We start from the raw sequence: 20,710 nt of genomic DNA, 5'->3' as shown, positions 1-20,710 counted from the left end.
GCTGAGCATGATTACTGATCATTACAGCTCATTAACTATGTTACTTTATCAGGGTTATTGTCATTGTACAGCATAGTTGTGCAACAAAATGCAATTTGTGGTCCCATTTTTCTCCATAAGAAAACCCCACAAAGACCTCTACCAGAAATCGCCTTTGGTTTAGGCAACATAACTACTTGATTAGGTTTGGGCTCTAATAAACCCTTCCTGGTAGAAAGCCCCGAAGGCCAGATTGTTATGGTTGTGTGGTGTGGAGGACCCAAACGCACGCTCACGCAGCAGCCTTTAAGATACAAAAAAGATTTTGGGTGATCTTTACTTTCCATCAAGCACCATCATCAGGTAAAACAAATATAAATTTGTGAATTACTTTATGATTAAATACCTGCAAAACTACATTTCCATTAGCCTCTGTCCTGTGCTGTACAGCTGTACTATGTGGTGAGTGCTCAACAAAGATGGCGCACATGGAAAAGTCTGAGATGAAGTCCATACTTTATTGTTTTAGGAAAATCCTGCATATCTTGAAAGCACTGCTAGACCTAAGTCCGGCCTCACAGAGCTTGGCATGTTATCAGCATATATTTCTCAAAATGTGTTTTACAACTAAAAGCCTCCATTACTGTCTCTCCAGCCTCAGCGAGCCGTCTCTCCTCCCCCCGGACGAGAACGTCCTATTCGAGGGATTCTCCGGCATCCGTGGCCCCAGTGTTGTGACAAAGAGACCCTCGCCTGCTCCTCCTCCATTGACCAAGTCAGTCCCGCTCCCCTGCAAGACCCGCCGCCCACCCGTGACCAGCCAGCCCCGCCAGCAGCCGAACCGCCAGCAGGCCCAAAGCTGCAGCAGACCGGCCTATATTCACTTCTCCCAGGCCATCCAGCTCGAATCAAAGCCGAGGCCGGTGAGGCGCCATTCGCACAACCGGGCCCTGAGTGCAGAGTTGGTACAGGGTGACCTCCGGCCTTTGGTGATGCAGTATCGCATCTCGTCGTTTCAGGGAGAGCCTTTGTATGTCGTTGGGAGGCCTTGTCTCCCGAGCTGCAGTGAACGCCCAGCTCTGACTGCTGCCGCCGCCGCCGATCCAGCTCGCACTCAGCTTCATGTGTTCCTGCCCACAGAGGCTGAAGGGCTGGAGGTGGACAGCGAGTCAGTGGACGAAGGATTCATGGACGAGTTGGACAGTAAGATAACTTCTCTGAAGCTCCTGCAGGCAGCGCCAAAGACACTTTCCTACCACTAATATTGTAATAATAACTAATATTGTAGCAACTTATGGCCATTAGTATATGGACAGCCCTGTCCACATACATCTTGTGTATTTGGGGTCTGTGGATGTTTTTTCATGCTCTGTGCTAGATTCCTTCTATCAGATGTAGGGAAATCCTAATGCTGCAGAAAGTATATTTTAGACAATAGTGTTCCTCCAACTGCGTGGCAGCGACTCAGAGAAAGCCCTTTCCTGCCTCAACGTGGCAATACCCTCTTGCACAGTTTGGTGTGGAAGAACTTGATCGAGAGCTCTGACCTCAACCCCATCCAACAGCTTTGGGATGAAATGGAACGGCCACTGTGAGTGAGACCTCATCCCTCAACATCAGTATTGGACTTTATTTATGATTCTGTGCAGTGGTGGACTGACATTTGTAATTTTACAGCCACCCTAGAGGGCACTTTGTCACGCTATCACCCCGAGAAAGTCACCCAGATGGCACTTTATCGCGTTTTCTCTACTGGAAGGGCACCCTAGACGGCACTATATTACTTTTTCTCCACTAGAAGGGCAGCCAGAGGGCATTTTAGCATGTTTTATCTCATCTACCAATGCTCTTGTATCTGAATCAAAGCAAATTCCTTCAGTCAGGCTCCAAAGTCTGGTGCAAAGTCTGAAACCTGAGACTGTTGTTGTAGCCCATTGTCTTGGAATTAAATGTTAAATCACACGTGTTATGTCATGCATAGTGTGTATAGTGTCCTCCAGGAACTGCTCCATCGACAACTTATTCTAAGTTGTTAGTTATTACAAAATAATAACAGTTGGGATTCTAATCACATTGTTGGATACAGAAATTAATTTGACTTAACTGAAGGTTCAGCATTTGCGGACTGATAAAAAAGTGAAATGAATTTCCCTACAGTTCAAACGCAGTAGCCCAAGAAGAGCAGCAACTCTTCCCAGTTCCTGTCTGACGGGTGAGAATGGAGGTAGACCGCTGCTCCAGGATCTGCTGTGCCTCCACTCTCATCTGCCTCTATTTAAACACCTGTTGACCTGCGGGCCTTTTTCCACCATCTGCTCGGCCAGAATACCACGGGGATTCATATTTCATTTGGTTTACAAAACAAACTCCCTTGGGGAAATTGGTAACGGTTTCTGTCTATGTTGCCAAATGCATCAAGGTGTAAGTTAATAATCACGTAACATTTTAGTTTAGGATAGTCAGCACCTATCCCAATTAAGTCATATTTTGTTAATCTTCTCCCTCTGACATGTAGGAGTGCTGGTGGCAGGAGAACAATAGGAACCAAATCATTCATTTAGACTTTTCTATTTACCTCTATGCCAAATGTATGAGAAGACATAGTGAGGTCTAACCTGTTAGGCTACGTTTAGGCTACCTCCGGACAAAAAGCTGCTTACGCTTAAATGATCCAATTATTAAAGGTATTATTTAAAACAAGAGATATTTACTCTTGGCATGTATGTGCTTAACGGGAGTTTTTTCATTCTATTATTCATCGTGAGCAGTTTGGACACTGTGGTGGATATTTCATAGTTTGTTATTCATGTGGGATCAGCATGGCTGGGTGATGATGATGATGATGATGATGATGATGATGATGATGATGATGATGATGTTGGGTCTTTAGGTGAATGGCTCAAGGCACAACATTGTGTGGCAATACAATAGGAGACTCAGAGACAGTAGTAATGTAACAAAAAGTGTCCTTTAGGTGTAAGACGGTTCCTTCGCCCTGTGTGTGCTGGGTGAAGGAATGTAATTTTACGTTATTTTGAAACATTATTATTGCTATAGAAAATACCCCCAAATTGCCAAAGTACCACACTTACAGGACTTGTAATAGAGTACTTCTACAATGTGGTATGCTATTTTTACTTCTTTTTTAAATCTGAATACATCTATAATCTAAATATTCTTGAAAATATACACTTTGCATCAGTAATGGTGGTGGTAATAATAATATTTTATTTATATTGCACTTTTTTTAAACATAATAAACTACACGCATACCTACGTACATACATACACATATAAAGACAATAATTAAAGCACACAACCAAAATAAATTGGTTCTTGGAGGACTGAACGTTATCATCACTGGTCTGAGAATAAGTAAACCATACACAACCAAAACACAATTTGCAAAAACATTAAAACGTATGTTTTCCTTCCTGCATCATCACTTGTTCCGCCCTCCAGTCCAGTCGGTGGCGGCAACGCTGGTTTGTCAACCATTAAAAAAAAACCGAAGAAGAAGAAGTAAACGTACTCTCCAATCTCCGACCACTGCAACGAGATCAAAGGATGTAGCACTAGTTTGGGGGCCACAAAAAACACATGTTCACAACTGCAGAGTTTATTTTTTAAAAGCACCGAGTCCCATTTTAGAAGCAAAACTCGTGCATCCGATTTTGGAGCAAACATGGCGGCCACGTCGGAAACTGACGGAGACCAACGACTGGCCACCAATCAAGTGTCGCTTGTCCAAGTCGCTGGCGCGGTAATATTCTGCACGTTGTGACGGTTTTATACATTGCTTATAACGGCGCCGAGCCAAGACATTGGAATATCTAACAAATACAACAGTTATTAATTCAGAAAAGCGGTGAGCTGTTTGGTCATGTGGAGATATTGACGCGATAACGGCTAGCTAACCGTAGCGAGCTAACGGGACAAGCAGAGAGTTGTGCCGACTTGAAGGCAAGCTCGTGTTAGCTTAGCAAATGGTGAGCTAACAGCTAGCTCTTCTCTTGTTTACAGGTCATGTAATGAATAACACAGCACCATAACATGGCTGACTCCAAGGAAGCGACTCAGACGGAGGTAATCAACACTCTCGTTTCTAACCTCGTTAGGTTGTAGCTGCTGGAGGAACCGCTGTGCAATAGAGACGCTGTGTGTGTTTACATTGCATGGGCACTGTTGCTATATCGGCAACAAGCTAACGTGTCAAGTTGACATGTGTTTGTTTTGAAGCAATGCACAAGTTAAATAGTGACAGACCCTGCGTGATAATGTCAGGTTTGTTGTTGCGTTCAGTGTTTCACTGTAACATTATGTCAATATCACTATTGTAACCGAGCGTTGTGGGTTAGTGTGTGAGGTGCACTTATAACATGTTAACAAACGGAGTCGGGAGATCAGACATGGTGTTCAGTCCACGGCTTCACTCTTTATTTATTTGTTTTCCCAAGTCCAGTTACTTTTCCTCTCTATGGCATCCTCGAAGGGACATATGATCTCCAATACCAAAACACATGAGGCGGTCTGTTACACTATGAAGTATCTTTGGTGTCCTCATCTGAATCACTGTCATCAGGAAGATGTAGCAGGTTAATGACACTCTTGAGGTCTTACCGTAAATGGACACACATTTGCACACATCAGTACAATGATAAGTCTCTTGAAATGTGTTTCCATCATTATATACCATTTACTCTTCATTGGATGTACGTGATTTTGGCATGCCCCACACATTGCTCTAACTACAGTGTGTGTAATAAGTGGTTAAATGATACTAAATCAAAACATTTTGTATATGGTTTTATTGCCATAAAATTCATATTACAACATTAGAAGTTATTTTATTAAACAAGTCATTTTGATCATGGGTATTCTATTTTCTTCGTTGAACATTTTACATGTGTCCCTGAAATTGCTGCCCACCCTGTGATTATGGGGTAACTGCCCCTTTAAGAAACCCTCTGATGTTTTCAGTGACATAATTACCACCATTTTGTTTTCCTTCAATGGATTATGTGTGTAGTTGGATGTTGTCAAGCTTTTCCACTATCATAGTGTAATATCAATTAATGTAAAAACCTTTCAGACATTCTAAATATATTTGTTAAACAGTACACAGTCACATTGCTAAGTGGATCATGTTGATAACTGAAGGTCCACCATGTGCTCATTAAAGGCTAACATGAGCCAAAAATGTCAGCAAGCCTTCCATGACAGGGTGGACATGTGCATGGTCCATGCTGATAATGGTGCACATATTACAACAGCTATTTTACTTATGGACATGGAGTGGACAATAAGGACTTTTTTTAGCTATCGGTACTAGCAAGCCTAGTTTGATAAGCCAAGCCTAGTTTACCTGGACCGCCTATTAAAGTGTGTAAGGGGACATTTTGAATTGTCTTTTTCAAGGAATGAGCTCAAAAGGAGCTGAGATAGCAACGAGATATCGGGAACGCCGTGATGCTGACCCGGACAGAAGAAGAAAGTACCTTGAGAAAGAGAGGGACAAATGGAAAAAAGACAGAGAGACTGGAAAAAAGAAGAGTGTCAATGAACTAAGTGAGAGAGAGAAAAGGGCAAAAAGAAAGAACTGGAGAGAGGTAAGAAGCCAAGCCAGAGCTAGAAAGAAATGCCGAGACATTTCATGTCTGTGTAAAAGAGAGGACGGTGTTTTGGACTGCCCCCGCTTTAACCTTCAAGAGGTCACTCTAGCCGATGTTCCCGTTTCATCTGATGAGCCCTCAGGATGTGGAAAGACGCCAGATAACCCTGGGAGACCAGAAACGCTTGAGGTAAAGCACATTGGAGCGTTGTGCGTCGTTGAACAGCACAGTGTGAAAGTTAAGTTAAACCAAAATGGCATAAAGCAGTTGGCCAAGTCTCCGGGAGGACATCTGTTGGTACCGTGAATAGCAGATACTTTCTACTAATACCAGAACCACAGGCTGTGTACAGATTGAAGCGTCTGCTTGGAAGAATGTGGAACAGCAACTGCAGAATTGATCCATGTCTGCAGAAAGGGAGAGACTGGAGACAGAGTGATCTCTGTAACAGGCTGTTTTTCAACCGTTCTCCACTAAATGTTTTCTTCTTGTTCTACAGTTGCAGATGCTTCACCCTCCAAAATGCATCTGTTATACCAGCAGTGTTCATTTTGCAAAAAAGAAACGCTGAAATGCACACACAGGAGCCACTTTATTAGGTACACCTGTAAATCGAATGCAGTCCAATAAAACTGCTCGTCCATGAATTCTATAATAAGATAACAATGTTAATTTTTCATTTCACATTTCACATTGTTCAAAAAGGTGTTTGAGTAACTACATGTTAACTATTGAGTTGTAGTTCGTATTACATTACTTTGTGGGGTGTTCCTAATGTCTTGCTGACTCCATTTACATGCACAAGGGGGAATTTAATACAATGCAGTCCAGTACATTACCATCACTCAACTAAAAACTTGGATTAAGGTTGAAAATTATTGTTGAGCTGTTGTATTGCATTAAAGTATAATAGGTACTTAATAAAGTGTCTGAAGTCTGGAAAAATAAAAGACAATGATGAGTTGAAACTTATATTTCCAAACTTAAACTTGAAACAAGTCTATTTATACTGTAGTATCATTTATGAAAACAGTGGGCAAGAAAGTGAACAGTGTGCTGTGATGGGCAGAGCAGTTACCTTTAGTAGCAGCATGAAAACACGTTGAAGCTTTTTACATCTCTGAATTCCACACTGACATTTGGGGGTTGTATTTGTAGCAGTGTCTTTTCAATAGCACAAGATAAAAAGTCTGAATCTCTGCATTGTACATAATGCGAACTGTTTATTGTCTTACACAGGTAACAGAGGGGACCGACGGAGAGTCCATGGAAGCTGTTTCAGAGCCGGGACCATCGGTGGATGTTGGAGACCCGGAGCGTGTTCGCAAAGCTTCTCCTAGCCTCTCTGAACATGGAGAGGACTACAAACCCGGGAATGAGACAGTCGACACTGTTTTGGTTCGCCCTGTTTGTTCGCCAGGGAGCCCCTCAGAGTCTGAAAAAGAGGAGACGGTTGAGGTGAAAACCGAGGAGGAGTTTGAGGTGAAAACCGAGGAGGAGTTTGAGATGAAAACCGAGGAGGAGTTTGAGTCGAACGAAGAACATGTGGCAGTAAAGGATGACCGCTGTGGGGACAGTCCTGCAGCACCTGATGCCAGCGAGGACACAAATATGCACAAGACCTCTGAGGAGCTGGCAAACACGAACACGGACACTAAGGAGTGCGTCGACACCCAGCAGGAGAAGGAGGCTGCTGGCGGTAAATTGAGGGTTTCTGTGGCGGACGACCTCGATGAGATGATGGACATCGGCATCGTGGATCAGGTGGAGCAGGAAGCTCAGATGAACGAGGAGCAGCAGAATAGTGAGATGGACATGGACGGCAGCCGCTCACCTTCCTGTTTGAACACGGGTAAAGTCGAGTTTGATCCAGACGGTTCTGGTTGCAGAGAAACATTCCACAAATTAATTGGGGGGTTTATCGTGGAGCACAAAGTAGACACGTAATGAGTGAATACTAATTACTTATTAATAATGCTTGCTTCATATATATTAGGTAAATGTTTACTTGAGATTTTTGCTGTGCATGCCTTTTTCAACACCGCTGAGCGTCACATTTATGCAGATGTCACTATTTAATAAAGAATCGCAACAGTTAGTAATGAACAGTTGAAAGTTACAAAGCTGCTTCATCAGTGAACCGCGCAGTCTTAATCAAGGTCTAAACATTAGCCCTTTTTGAAACAAAGAATAACATTTCTTCATCTCTGTATTTCAAATGTTGCCTCGCAGCCTCGGCGACGGAAGACGGTAACTCTGCGGAGGAGGAAGTGGATGTGAAACCCACGATATTACCACCACCTGTGGAGGAGGAGAAAGTGGCTTTAGACTCGGTGCGGTCCAGCTTGTCTCCGTCGTCTGAAGCCACGGCCAGCACAGGTGAGGGGCCGCGGACCTCCCACATGCACTATTTTAGATGTTCATTTTCCGAAAAGAGATCTCTTAAAATGAGACAAACCCCCAGATTTTGTAGATTTTGGCTTGTGCACATTATTATTAAATGCTGAAATCTTACCTGCTGTAGTATACACTGTGTTTTCTAATCCAGGACACTAGAGATCACTAGTGCTTCTGAAGCATCCTAATGCTTCCTCACATCCAGCTATTAAAAGTAAATGTTTTTCAACTCGGGTTACGGTTAATTTTTGGTAAAATTATTGTCCAATTATTGATAACGCAATTTCATCTTTAATTTGTATATCACGGTTGCAAGGCTAATTATGTTCTGCAAGTATTTTCTTTAATTTATTTCGTCACGTGTCGCTCCTGTTTTTCCGTAGGAAGGGACAGCTCATCACCAGCGACCGTGATGAACGGGATGAAAGTAGTTAAGCTGTCAATACCAAGATTAGACACTGTAAGTGTAAGTTAAATATTGTTTGGGATGTTGCCATTGGTGTTGAAATCTACATCCGTTAGGACGTCAACACAACAACAACATTTCTTTCCGGTTATAGGAAAGCGTACGCGTTGCTACTCAGACGGCCAAGTCGTCTCCGTCGCCGCCTTTGGTCAAAGTGAAAGACGAGCCCATAGACGAAGAGTATGAACACGCGCTGATATCTTCTGCATTTACAGCAAGCGTGAAAGATGAGCCCGACACGGCAAAGGTGGGACACGCATTGACACTCGTTGGCAATAGAAGCTTACATTGAAAACAAAATTGTAAAAAAGAAGTTTCCAAAACAGCATTAAGTCAAAGTAACAATGTTTTGTTCTATAAAAAAACTGCTTCCATCATGCAACTTGAAATCACCACTTATTTCATTCAAAGAGAACATCTGTGAATGTCTATGCCGTGATTATTAATGGACCCCAACTTTCTCAAATATGTCCAGAAAAAAAGTCCTCCAATGAGGATTTGATGGATCCAGAATCAGTGGACCACCTCCTCACCCGTGTCTCTTCGTTCTGTTATTGGCAGGAGGACTTGAGGATCGGATCGGTCTTCTCTGTGCCCCCAGCAACTGAAAGGCAGCCGCGGCCCATCGTCCACCCCTTGTCGCCGCACATGTGCTGTTGCCACTGCAAGAAGAGCCTGATGAAAGGCCAGACGGCGTTCCAGCGGAAGGGCTCGCCAGCACTCTTCTGCTCCACCATCTGCCTCACCACGTCTCTCCCCTCAGGCAGAGTCACTAAGATCTGCCACAACTGCCAAAAGTGAGTTCAACAGAAAACGGGTGTCATCTTTCCAAACCTGCGTCAGTGCTGAGAAGGGCTGGATACATGCCCTCCACGCCGTATTCAGGTAAATACGACCACTGCCAAGTAGTCGTACCGACACTTCTCCAGTCAGACGTTACCCGCAAACGTTCTTTTGTTTACTGCGACTTGTGATTGGCTTGCCTGAACGCGGGGATGTCTGAGCCGGCGGTTAGCAGCTGCCGGCGCCAACAGAACTGACCGTTTTAACCAGGGGGAGTACCGGAGGGTTGATCGCTGTATGAGCACTGTGCAGTGTGGTGACGAGTAGCTCGCCAGTGGGACTCAAACACACAGCTTCCATTCACATGATGGGTATTGAATGAAGTGCTCTGTCTGTATCACTTTTTTTGCGTCATATTCTTTTAATAACAATACACTGCCCCGATATTGAGACAATTGAGAGTAATTTACTGGCGATGAATCAAATTTTGTGAGAAATTCATGATCCAAATAAACTATTACTTAATTTGGACCTGTTGTTGATGTCATCCCAGGTTGATAATTCGGCCTCAGGACGTCATTCTGGCTCCAGATGCCAAAGGCACCATGAAGGAATTCTGCAGCCAGAACTGCCTGACCTCCTTCAACTCCAAGAAAAACCTCACCAACTTCAAGACACTTGCCCCCACCAAAACCACACCGCAGCCATTGGCCCCACAGTCGCTCTGCAGCATGTGCACAAGATTCTGCATTGTAAGTCCACCAGAAGGGTGAAGCAACTTGTGTTTATTTTCATCATAGATTAATCTGCCAATTATATTTCTGGATTCACTGATTCTTCAGTTTACAATGATATAAAATGTGGAAAAGCAGAAAATCCCCTCGCATGAGACAAGCAAGCAAATTGCCTTCAAGAATTACTAAAACACAATTAATCGATTTATCAAAATAGTTGCAGATTATCTGTCGACTAATTATTTGAGCTGTGAAACACAATCTAAAAATAGAAACTTCTTCTCTGAAGAGTATCAACACAATAATAATATACCCAGTTATGAACTTTACCTGTAAAGCTATTGAAAACAGTGCCATATAAATAATAAATATCATTTTCTGCATTCGATTCATCAGTTTCATGGGCTGAATGATGCAGTCAAAATGTTTCTCTTGTACTTGTCCTACATCGTCAAATTACAGTACATAAAGTATTAAGCAGAACAGAAGTAGTACACACAACCTTTTCCCCTCGCTGCCCCTGTAAACGACACTTTCCTCATGAAAGGGCCGGCCTCTGAAATAACACACCCCGGTTGTTCTGTCGTCCCTCCTGCAGAGCAAACACGAGGTGATCCTGAGCGGTGCCGTCCACAAGATCTGCAGCGACGCCTGCTTCAACCGCTTCCGTACAGTGAACAACCTGTCCATGGCCGGATGTGCCAACTGCGGCTCCTACTGCCACAGCAAGCCGCTAATGCTGAAGCTGGAGGACAGCAACAAAACCCTGTGCAATGCAGAGTGTCTGGCCAAGTACAAAGAGGTAGGAAAGCTGAAAACAACCAACCCCAAACAGGGTTTAGTTGGGGTCAGACTGGTGCAGTGTACTCTGTGCTGTTTAATGATGGCGTCTACAAAAAGCCAGCAAATTGTTCTCCCACTGGTCTTTAAGTCCATCACAGCGATGCATAATACAGGAAGTATTTAAAAAGACATAATTAATGTACACTATTGGAGTAATATCGGCTCAAAGTGTAGCCGTGACTGTGCCGTGATATAAAAGTGAACTTCCCTGCAGAACAGACTCTGTGGGAGTCGTGTTTTCGGGGTCGTCGGTGCATCTGTCCGTCCGTCACGTCCGTCTCATTCTTGTGAAAGCGATATCTCAAAACACATTTTTGGCCACACGTCCACCAATCATATGCTAATTTTGACAATTTCACACAAACGTCTAACAGGATCAAAATAACAAAGTGATGACATTTCAGACAGACATGGATGTAAAACTGCAACTTGACCGGGTTGGCTGCGTCATAGAACTGCGAGGCAGTAATTCAAGGACAGTTCTCTCTGTTCTCTCCATTTATGGTAGAATTGCTCAGAGTAGTGGTCCCTCTGGCACTTTCTGGGAATGCGGCAGTCTTGTTTGTATTAACTTTATTGGAACTGACCCACAAAACCAGCCTGAAAATGAAGAACATCGCAAAAGATTGCATAGGAGGCGGCTAGTTGTCGGACCCCTAGCCAGAGCTGGCTGATGCTACGCTTGGATTGCCCAGTCTGCGTTAAAGGGGCGGGACTTAGCTGACAGAGTCAATTGCCCAGATCTGGTTATGCAGAAATCCGAATTCTGTTTTAACTGTTCAGTTAACGCAATGTAACACGATTATTAAAAAGAAACTCAACATTATGTATTTAATTTTTAACCTCATCATAGAATACGAAGATAACCAAGCCGTGTACGATGTGTCGCACCACCCGGTTGCTGGTCAAGATGGTTGACAACAAAAACAGCGATGACTCTGTGAACCTCTTCTGTAGCAGCAGCTGTGTGATGGCATTCAAGGTCCAGACTGTCAGTGCATCAGGTACAGGTAGTTTTCATGACTGACCGTTCCTGTTGGCATTCTTTACTTTACATTGTTATTTTTAAAAGTGTTATTAAATGCATAGAATGCATTTTTCTTTTCCCCAGGTGCTCGGTTGAATTGTGATAGTTGTGGGAAAAACACAGTGCCAGCCTACCACCTGGCCATGTCCGATACATCCATCAGGAACTTCTGCACTCTCCCTTGTGTCATGGCTTTCCAGGTAATGAGGGTCACGTACTGTCAAGGTTTTGGGTAATGCTCGATCACAACTCGCTCAGCGTCCTGTCGGACCACATCAGGAATCCAAAGCGTTTGTTTCTGATCCGAACCGCAGTCGGTGCAAACGCAGCTCAAATCAAAGTTTGTTATAGAGCGTCCTCTTTTGTCTAGAACACACACTTGTCGCACTAGAAGGTTTTTGAAGTCACCAGTGTTTTTTACTGTGCCATAGGAAAAGTTCAAGAAGTCCCAGAAACAGGTGAACGTTTTTACCAAGCTGCCAATCGGCGCCGCCCAAATCCAGAGTGTCACTCCCATCCAAACCCTGCAAGACGTCACTAAAGGACCGCTGAAACTGAAATGCTTCCAGTGTGACAGCAACATAGCTTTTAAACCCGAACTTCTCCAGATCAAGGTGTGTTAGTGTTTTCTTTTTTCTCTTTTTTGTTTGCTTGCGCTACACAACGGAGAAGTAGATTGACACATACGAGTGTCTTCCATTTGTCCCTGATGTCTTTACAGTTCACGAACCTTTTGGGAATGCAGCCACCGAGGGGTTGTTGCAAATTGTCTATCATAGTCTTGAGCGTTGAGGAAATATGACGTATATACTGACAGCTCTGCTGTAACTTTCGCTTTTTGACATGTTTTCTCCATGTTTGTGCTTGTTAAACAGGCGCATTGACGCCCCGACACAGAGCAGGGAGCCGATATTACAACGTAATAATAAATAGTACTACGATCAGCTCCAGGGTGCCGTCTAATACCGGGTTTCAGTAACCATCCCTAAATATAATGATTTTACTTATTCATCGTATTTGTTTCAGGCAGTCTTTTGCAATGCGTTCATTGCAGTTGTGAGGACAATAACAACATTGCTCAGCACTGGTTTTGTGTGTGTGTGTGTGTGTGTGTGTGTGTGTGTGTGCAGGACAAGTTAGTTTTCTTCTGCGGCATGGACTGTGCTCACGAGTTCAAGAAAGACAACTTTGTGACGAGCCTGTGTGAATACTGCAAGATCGAAAAGATCACCAGAGACGCCAAGAGGATTAACAACCGAGACTGCTTCTTCTGCAGCGACGGTAAGCGGGCAGAAATACAAAATGACAATCGGACACCTTTTTTAAAGCATATAGTTATTAAGAAGTTGTGTTGAACGACACACTTGTGTCTCTCTCCCAGGCTGTAAGCTCCTCTTCAGACACGACCTGACTAAAAACTGGGGGAAACACTGTCACTCCTGCGTCTACTGCCACAGCATGTCCAAGAAGCTGGTGACTGCTCAGTACGGAGGCTCGACGGAGGATTTCTGCTCCGAGGATTGCCGGTCAAAATACACCATGCTCTTCTGCCACGTAAGCAAGCCTCAGTGCGGTTGGACCAAACGACCGTGGTGGTGATCTAAATGTTCACGCACTGGTCTTCCTCTCAGGTTGCAAAGTGTGACACCTGCGGCCACAAAGGGAAACTGAAGCAGAGTCTGCCCATGCTGGGAGAGGTCAAACACTTCTGTGATCTGAGTTGTCTGCTCCATTTCTGCTGTGACACAGTGGCCACGCAGGGCGAGATCATCACAGGTGTGTTCAATTCACTTTATTTTGTATTGCCCAAAATCACAAATTTGCCTCAGAGGGCTTTACAATCTGTACACATACGGATCAACTGGAGCAGTCTGATAATAATTTAGTTGCAGTAATCCAGTCTAGAAGTAACAAATGTGTGAACCAGCTTTTCTGCATCCTTTTGAGACAAGATGTGCCTGATTTTTTTTAAATGTTACGTAGATGAAAAAATGCAGTCCTTGAGATTTGCTTCACATGGGAGTTAAAGGACAAGAACCGATCAAAGATAACTAGTGTTGTGGCTGCCATTGCAAGTTTTATGTTCCTGTAGAGCGGTAGTTGTGATTTTATTTATGATTCCTAATCACAACTACCAAATATGTTTTCATTTTCCAAATTGTAACCCGTTTGTTTGCATAATGCGCCTTATTTCTTTTAGTAAAAAAATACAAACATTAAAAGGATTAAGAGGATTATTTATTTTTCTTATTTTGAATGTGATGCATTCATGCAGGGGAGGCCACGCCGGTCATCGCCAACGTCATCTCGCTTGCTGGCCCTCTGACGAGGAAATCAAACGCCAGCCAGCAACAACACACAGGTTATTATGAACTGTATGTCAAACATAAGAGAAAAAGAAGAAGAAAACGTGCTGCAGTGCCAACTGTGAAGGTTTCATACTCATTGTCTCCACAGGCACAGTCTTTCAATCAAAGAACTCTGGACATGTAAGTTGTCGTGTGTTTTATATTTATATATATATATATATATATATATATATATATATATATATATATATACTTTATTTACAGTAACATTTTATAACATTTATTATATATATCTATATATAGATATATACACACAATCTCACACAGACACACAATCACTGTGGCGTTCACTGTGTTATTTTTATGTTTTTCTTTCCTGCAATAATTAACAGAGAGAAGAAAATAAAGAGTATAATGATTTTATTTGAAATAGTGTTTGCCCGAAAAGAATAAGATTCAAAATAATAAATGCCAGGAAGGAATACTGTCGGAACCATTTTTTCCCCGATGTTAGCCAAGTTCATTATTGAACCACGACGAGGATCTTTTCTGTTAAGTTTATTTATTTGGGAGTTGTTACCATTTATGTCCTTTTGTCTCTTCTTCAGATCAGCATTCAGACAGATGCAGTGAAAGTCCATCCTCCGCCCGCCCCAAAAATCCTGAAGAACAAGGCCGTGCTCTGCAGACCGCTGGTGCAGAACAAAGGGGTCTCCTGTACAACACAGACCGTCGACGTCGAAGCACAGACAGGTAAACACCCAACAACAGTGTTTCTATGGTAACATAGCTGTGCGTGGTGGTATATCTAATATTTGCTTGAAAATATTGTGAAATATGATGTTCTTTACAGTCCATATCCTCAGTTACTTATTTGATGTGCTGTCCCGTAAAGTTTGCATTCTGTATTTACATATCTAGACTAAAGACTATCTGATGTTGAAACATAGTTTCACCACTTAAGAACTTTGTTCTCCCTCTCAATAGACGACGTCTACCCTAAAATCCTGGTCGTTCCTGTCCCAGTGCCGGTGTATATTCCTGTACCCATGAACATGTACAGCCAGTTTACTCCCAAAGCTCTGGGCCTGCCATTACCGGTATGTCACACCCTACATCCACCTCTGGTGTTGGTGATTGATTCTCTCAAGTGTGGAATCAGATTACAACATTGGATGACAGCGTCATCGTACCGGATCCCCATTGGTTGAAATATTCTTACTGACTTCCACAGGTGCCTGTACCCGTGTTCCTTCCCGTGACCATGGACAGCGCTGAGCGCATCATGGAAACCATCCAGGAGATCAAGCAAAAGATCCCGTCGGACCCCTTCGAGGCAGAACTCATCCTTATGGCCGAGATGGTCGCGGAACAGAATGAGAAGAATGACAAAGAGGAGGGACCAAAGGAGAAAAAAGTGTCTGAGAAGGAGAAGGAGAAACCAGAAGCAGCTGCTCCGGATGGTAAGCCAAACTTTCGCCCAACGTATCCTATCCTGACTAGCTAGGCTCCATACGTGCTTGCTCATAATAACGTATCCTGAAGCGGTTCGTAGGATCTCTTAGGACTGACTGGTCTCTGACTGACTGAGCGTGTGGGTTCTCAATGTTGAATCAAATTATTCCCCACAAATGTTTTTATGTCGTAGGTTTGTATTTTTGTCACTATTACACTGGATGTTGAGCTCCCCTCGTTTATTTCACAGACCACGGCAGCAACTTCAGCGACGACTTGGACACGGACGACTTGGCTAGTTTCCTCAACAACTGGGAGGACGGCTCCTCTGATGCGGGACTCCGGTCTCCCGGCCGACTGTGCGGTCAGGAAAAGCTCAACCCGATCCTTGACATCCCTGCGGGCGCAACCAGTGAGCCTTACTCCGAACCCCCACCTCCAGCTCCGCCTCCCATGGACGTCGAAGCTGACTTCGCTGTCGGTGAGAAGATGAGATGTACAGAGTTCTAAAGGCGTGACGGCGACAACATTTGACTTCTCTCTCGTCATCGACCCCGTGTTTAAAGAAGTTTAGTTTAATTGTTGCAAGTGTGGTCGGGATAATGAAATACTTTGGAGCGCTCGGTCTAATGTTTCATGTGATGTCACTGCCAGAAACTCTGGAGAGGATGGCCCGGTTGAGAGAGCAGTCCCAGCAATCCCCGAGCCCTCCGCCTGCAGCTTCGAGACGACGACAAGCTCACAGGAAAGCCCGAGAAAAGAAGGTGACTGTGGGAAAAGAGATAAAATGCTGCTTGATAGAATACTTGCAAAATAGGAAATTGGCCGTTAGGACAATGGGAATACCTTCCATGTGTCGTGTTGTCAATAAAATGTCCCATCTGCATTGGTTGCCAATTCAATACAATAAGGCAGGCTGTGTGTACTTGAGAAACTTCATGTGAGCATAAATAGACATTAGTGTTGCAACTATGACCAAAGAAAAGAAAAGCTCCTGGCTATGTTGGCTGTAATCTGTCTAATTGTCTTTCTATTAAACCAGTTTTGTTAAGATAAAGTTGTATCTTTCGGCCTCTCAGGGTCGTAAGTCACAGCGGTCATCTAAGGGGGCTGAAGCGTCGACTCAAAAAGGCGGCGCCAACAAGGCCGTGGCTCCAGACGTCCCAAAACTGGAGAGTCAATATGGAGTTGATGCCTGGAAGCGATGGATCCAGTGGAGGCAAACTCAACCCAACCTGGAGAAACCCCGCTTCGGTTGTGAGTGTGGATGAACACTACATCCAACCACTTTAGCCGATCTTGACCCAAGATCATGTATTAATATCATACCCTCCCAACAGTAAAAAGGGAAAATCAAATCCATTGAAGCAGAAAGGGAATACAAATGCAAACCCCTTAGTCAGTTGGAAATATTCCTTCTTTCTATCGAGCTCGAGAGTTGTGGAGGAAGTTTCTATACGTAGTTTTTGTGCAACGTTTGACATTCTTTAACATCTTAATAATTTGGACTACTCATGTCTTGATATAAGCTCGGCCCATGGAGTTGAAGGATGATGTTCTTCGCTGCACCACTGCTGAGCTGAGCTACGGCCTCTGCTGCTTCATCACTGAGCTGAAACGACCCAACGGAGAGCCGTACTCCCCCGACAGCCTGTTCTACCTCTGCCTCGGCATTCAGCAGGCAAGACACTTTCCACACAAACCCAAAACGCATTTAACAGGAAGGACCTACAGTGCTGTGTGAACACTTTCACAGCTAGCGCAAACAATAGAGTTTCTCCATGACAGTTCACCAGTGGAGAAGTTAAAATGTGAAGCGGCCACAGCAGGAAAGCAGTAACTTAATACAGCTGAAAGCAATCAGTAAACGGTATAAGATAGATATCTAATAGGTGCAGTAAATATACTAGAGTGAAATAAATGGCAGCTATTCTCACTAATCTTGTTGCATATGTGACCTTTCGTCTCTGCAGTACCTGTTTGAGAACGGTCGTGTGGAGAACATATTCATGGATCGGTTCTACAACAAATTCTCCACTGAGTTCAATAATATGCTAAGAGATTTCAAACCCTCAATCACAGCAAGTGGTGAGTTATACATATGCAATTTTATTCTGTAAATCGATCAGTTTGTCTTCCTGTCAGTTTCTACCCTCCTGCTCTCTCTCTCCAGGCTACATCCACTCCCGTGTGGAGGAGGGGTTTCTGTGGGACTGCAAACAGCTGGGGGCGTACTCTCCCATCGTCCTCCTCAACACTCTGCTCTTCTTCTGCTGCAAGTACTTTGGCTTCACCACAGTGGAGCAGCACCGCCAGCTGTCCTTCGCCCACGTCATGCGCTGCACCAAGACCAACCCGAACAACACCAAGACCACCTTCCTGCGCTTCTACCCGCCAATATCCATAAACGAAGCAGAGACAGGTACCAATGTGGCTGAGGGTCAGAGTGAAGTACCTTATTAGTTGCATAACAACACGTAGTGATCACATATATGTTAAGGTAATGGAACACCTCTTGAAATATCTCTCTTGAATTGAATCATTTTCATTTAATTTTTCTTTTTACAATTACAAATGTTCTGCTTTTATAGGAATGTTGACTTAAGCAATAGGCATGCAATAATGTATTGCACCAGAGCACTGACATTATATAATATTACGTTTAGTATTATCACTTCAGATCTCAAATATCTGAGCTATTATGTTACTTGAAGAAAAAAAAATTGCCAATAAAATACATATGCATAGCATATGCTTAATTTGTGTAGTTTACTTTTTAAAGATAATGTTTTTGCTTATTTGACAGTGTAGAGACAGACTAGAGGGAGAGAGAGCGGTATGACATGCAGCTACGGTCCCGGGGCGTTGCATTGTAACCCCTCGACTTTGAGGGCACTAAACCTGATTTAAAAACCTTGTTTTCCTCATATGTGTCATATACTATCGAAGAGTCCAATTATACCATTGTTTTTTGCAAAGTTGTCTGCATCGTGATTTTTTTTGTAAAAACGAAATCCTTCTCACTCTGGATATTTAATCAAGTGCAACTGACTCATAAATATGAGCTTCTATGCTGTTTTTACTGTACCTGCACTAGAGAAATACCCTTTCAAAAGTAGTGTTAATTTACAGTATTTAAAACAGAAACTTCTTTGTTAAATTGAACAGTGAAATGGTTCCATCTTAGGAATGGTGTAAATGAGTTTGTGTCATCCTCAGATCCAGAGGTTCCTGTGAAGAAGCGTAAGGAGGAGGAGAGCAAAGAGGATATTCTAGAGATGATGGAGAACACGGAGAACCCTCTCCGCTGTCCAGTCAGACTCTACGAGTTCTACCTCTCTAAGTGGTGAGTATAGCAGCACACTGAACTATAACTATATCATCCAACTGCTGTTTTAAACACGGACTTGAAAAAAACTACCCTTTGATACATACAAAATTGTCTGAGGCAAATATTGACACCATCTGGCTGTCCATTTTTTATAAAGAATTCTAATTTGTTGACTGTTTAGATGTGTCGAGTTCCTTTTATTATGTTTATATCAAAGACTACAATGTAACTTAGTGCTGCATATTGTTCTCCACAATCCACTGGTCCCCACGTTGACATTACCAACTGTCTTCCATCCAGCTCGGAGTCGGTCAAGCAGCGCACCAACCTGTTCTACCTTCACCCCGAGCGCTGCTGCGTCCCCAACAGCCCCCTGTGGTTCTCCTTCACCCCTCTGGACGACGGCACCATGGAGGGCATGCTCGTCCGCATCCTCACCATCAGAGAACTGCATCTGGGGAAGAGGAAAGCTGAAGGGATGGAGCAGAAGACCTCTGAGGACCCACCATTTATACCACCTGGCGAGGAGGGAGATGGGGATTCAGAGGGATGAGGAGCAGAAGTTACCTTTTTATTGGTGTAGCAGCTTGTCGTGTAAATGTTTGTAGATAAACAGACATTTTCATTTAAACATGGCCCAATAAACAGAAATGGACAGCATACATATATCATATGCATAACTACAATGTGCAGAAGTGCAAAGAAAGTCATACTTCCTCAAGTACATGTTGTGTAGGTGTTTTGGTACTGGGATACAAAACTCGGCATTCAGACTGTTGACTACCTGCTCAGCAGGACACATAGCTGTCCTTTTGTGTTTTGTCTGGTGAATGGTTGCTTCTCATGGAGAATGCTACTTTTCTTCCTTCAATTCTCTTAATGTCGATGAGTACAAGACCAGAAGACAAACTAAAAACAGCTTTCTGTGAAGTAGATGTAAATTGTCGACCATCATTGACAAACCTGCAGTATGGTTTGATTTTCAACAACGTATCAATACCATGATTTTGTGTCAGTCAAAGAACACATCTTTATTTCCAGACCCAATATTCTTTTGCTGCTTTTATATGAGGATATTTAGGAAATATAAAAATTCCACAGGAAATCACTGATTTGATAATGTGAAAGTGTGACCACTGTTTTTTCCTTTATATCTACATCAAATCTGACTTCAGATCTTGTCACTTGATTGTGAGATTACAGAGTGACACACGATTTGTGTCATTAATGTTAAATTAAAGAATCAAACAGTTTTCTATACTTCTTTTGCCTCACCAGTAGAAATGGACAGAGTCCAAATGATTAGATTAAAACCATTTGGGATATGATTTGTATACATTTAAGAAGACTAAGCTAATTTTGAGCACTTTTGTTAAACACGCTGAAATGAACCAAGTTATTTGTGTCTTGTGTTGACTTCATTTTGGACATGCTGTTACATCCAAGCATCCTCTTTGACATTGATTTTTGCATAAACATCACCCTGGTGTATAAACACTAAGTAGCCTACAGACCATTTATGTATATCTTGGTTATATTAACTCCCAGTCATTCGTATGGCTGCCAATGTTCTGAATATTTTCTATTGTACGTTTTTTTTAAATAAAAATAATTCAAGACGTTTTATGAGAACAGTAACAGGGTTTGAGTTATTGTATTATATGTTTGTTGCATGTGTGTTAGCTTAAATGTGAGGGACGGTTAAGGGGAATCCTGTTTTTCTCTGTGGTCCCCATAAACCACAAAGGCAAGTAGATTCGTGTGTTTGACTCCT

The 20,710-nt window shown here is 43.1% G+C and overlaps 1 protein-coding gene across 8 annotated transcripts; it reads left to right on the top strand.

Annotated features, from left to right (window-relative positions):
* Positions 1-3,475: 3,475 nt before the first annotated feature.
* On the top strand, positions 3,476-20,574 carry LOC117738996 (zinc finger MYM-type protein 4-like). 8 transcript variants are annotated; one of them, XM_034545219.1, is made up of 29 exons: positions 3,476-3,742; positions 4,003-4,065; positions 5,398-5,780; positions 6,831-7,443; positions 7,824-7,970; positions 8,372-8,454; positions 8,549-8,701; positions 9,016-9,251; positions 9,791-9,989; positions 10,570-10,773; positions 11,668-11,824; positions 11,926-12,041; positions 12,273-12,455; positions 12,972-13,122; positions 13,223-13,395; positions 13,473-13,617; positions 14,117-14,203; positions 14,299-14,330; positions 14,759-14,903; positions 15,138-15,250; positions 15,385-15,613; positions 15,856-16,086; positions 16,260-16,369; positions 16,685-16,862; positions 17,135-17,286; positions 17,579-17,693; positions 17,779-18,027; positions 18,825-18,951; positions 19,237-20,574. In XM_034545219.1, the coding sequence occupies exons 3-29, from the start codon at positions 5,400-5,402 to the stop codon at positions 19,487-19,489; spliced, it is 4,962 nt and encodes a 1,653-aa protein (XP_034401110.1). In that variant the 5' UTR covers positions 3,476-3,742; positions 4,003-4,065; positions 5,398-5,399; the 3' UTR covers positions 19,490-20,574. The 8 variants fall into 8 exon arrangements, with proteins under 8 accessions (XP_034401110.1, XP_034401117.1, XP_034401115.1 ...); XM_034545226.1 differs by lacking the exon at positions 5,398-5,780 and having other exon boundaries at positions 8,372-8,448; XM_034545224.1 differs by lacking the exon at positions 5,398-5,780.
* The last annotated feature ends 136 nt before the right edge of the window (positions 20,575-20,710 follow it).

The sequence above is a fragment of the Cyclopterus lumpus genome, chromosome 11, assembly GCF_009769545.1.
Source record: "Cyclopterus lumpus isolate fCycLum1 chromosome 11, fCycLum1.pri, whole genome shotgun sequence".
Lineage (NCBI taxonomy): Eukaryota > Metazoa > Chordata > Actinopteri > Perciformes > Cyclopteridae > Cyclopterus > Cyclopterus lumpus.
This window is presented reverse-complemented; position numbering and strand designations above follow the sequence as displayed.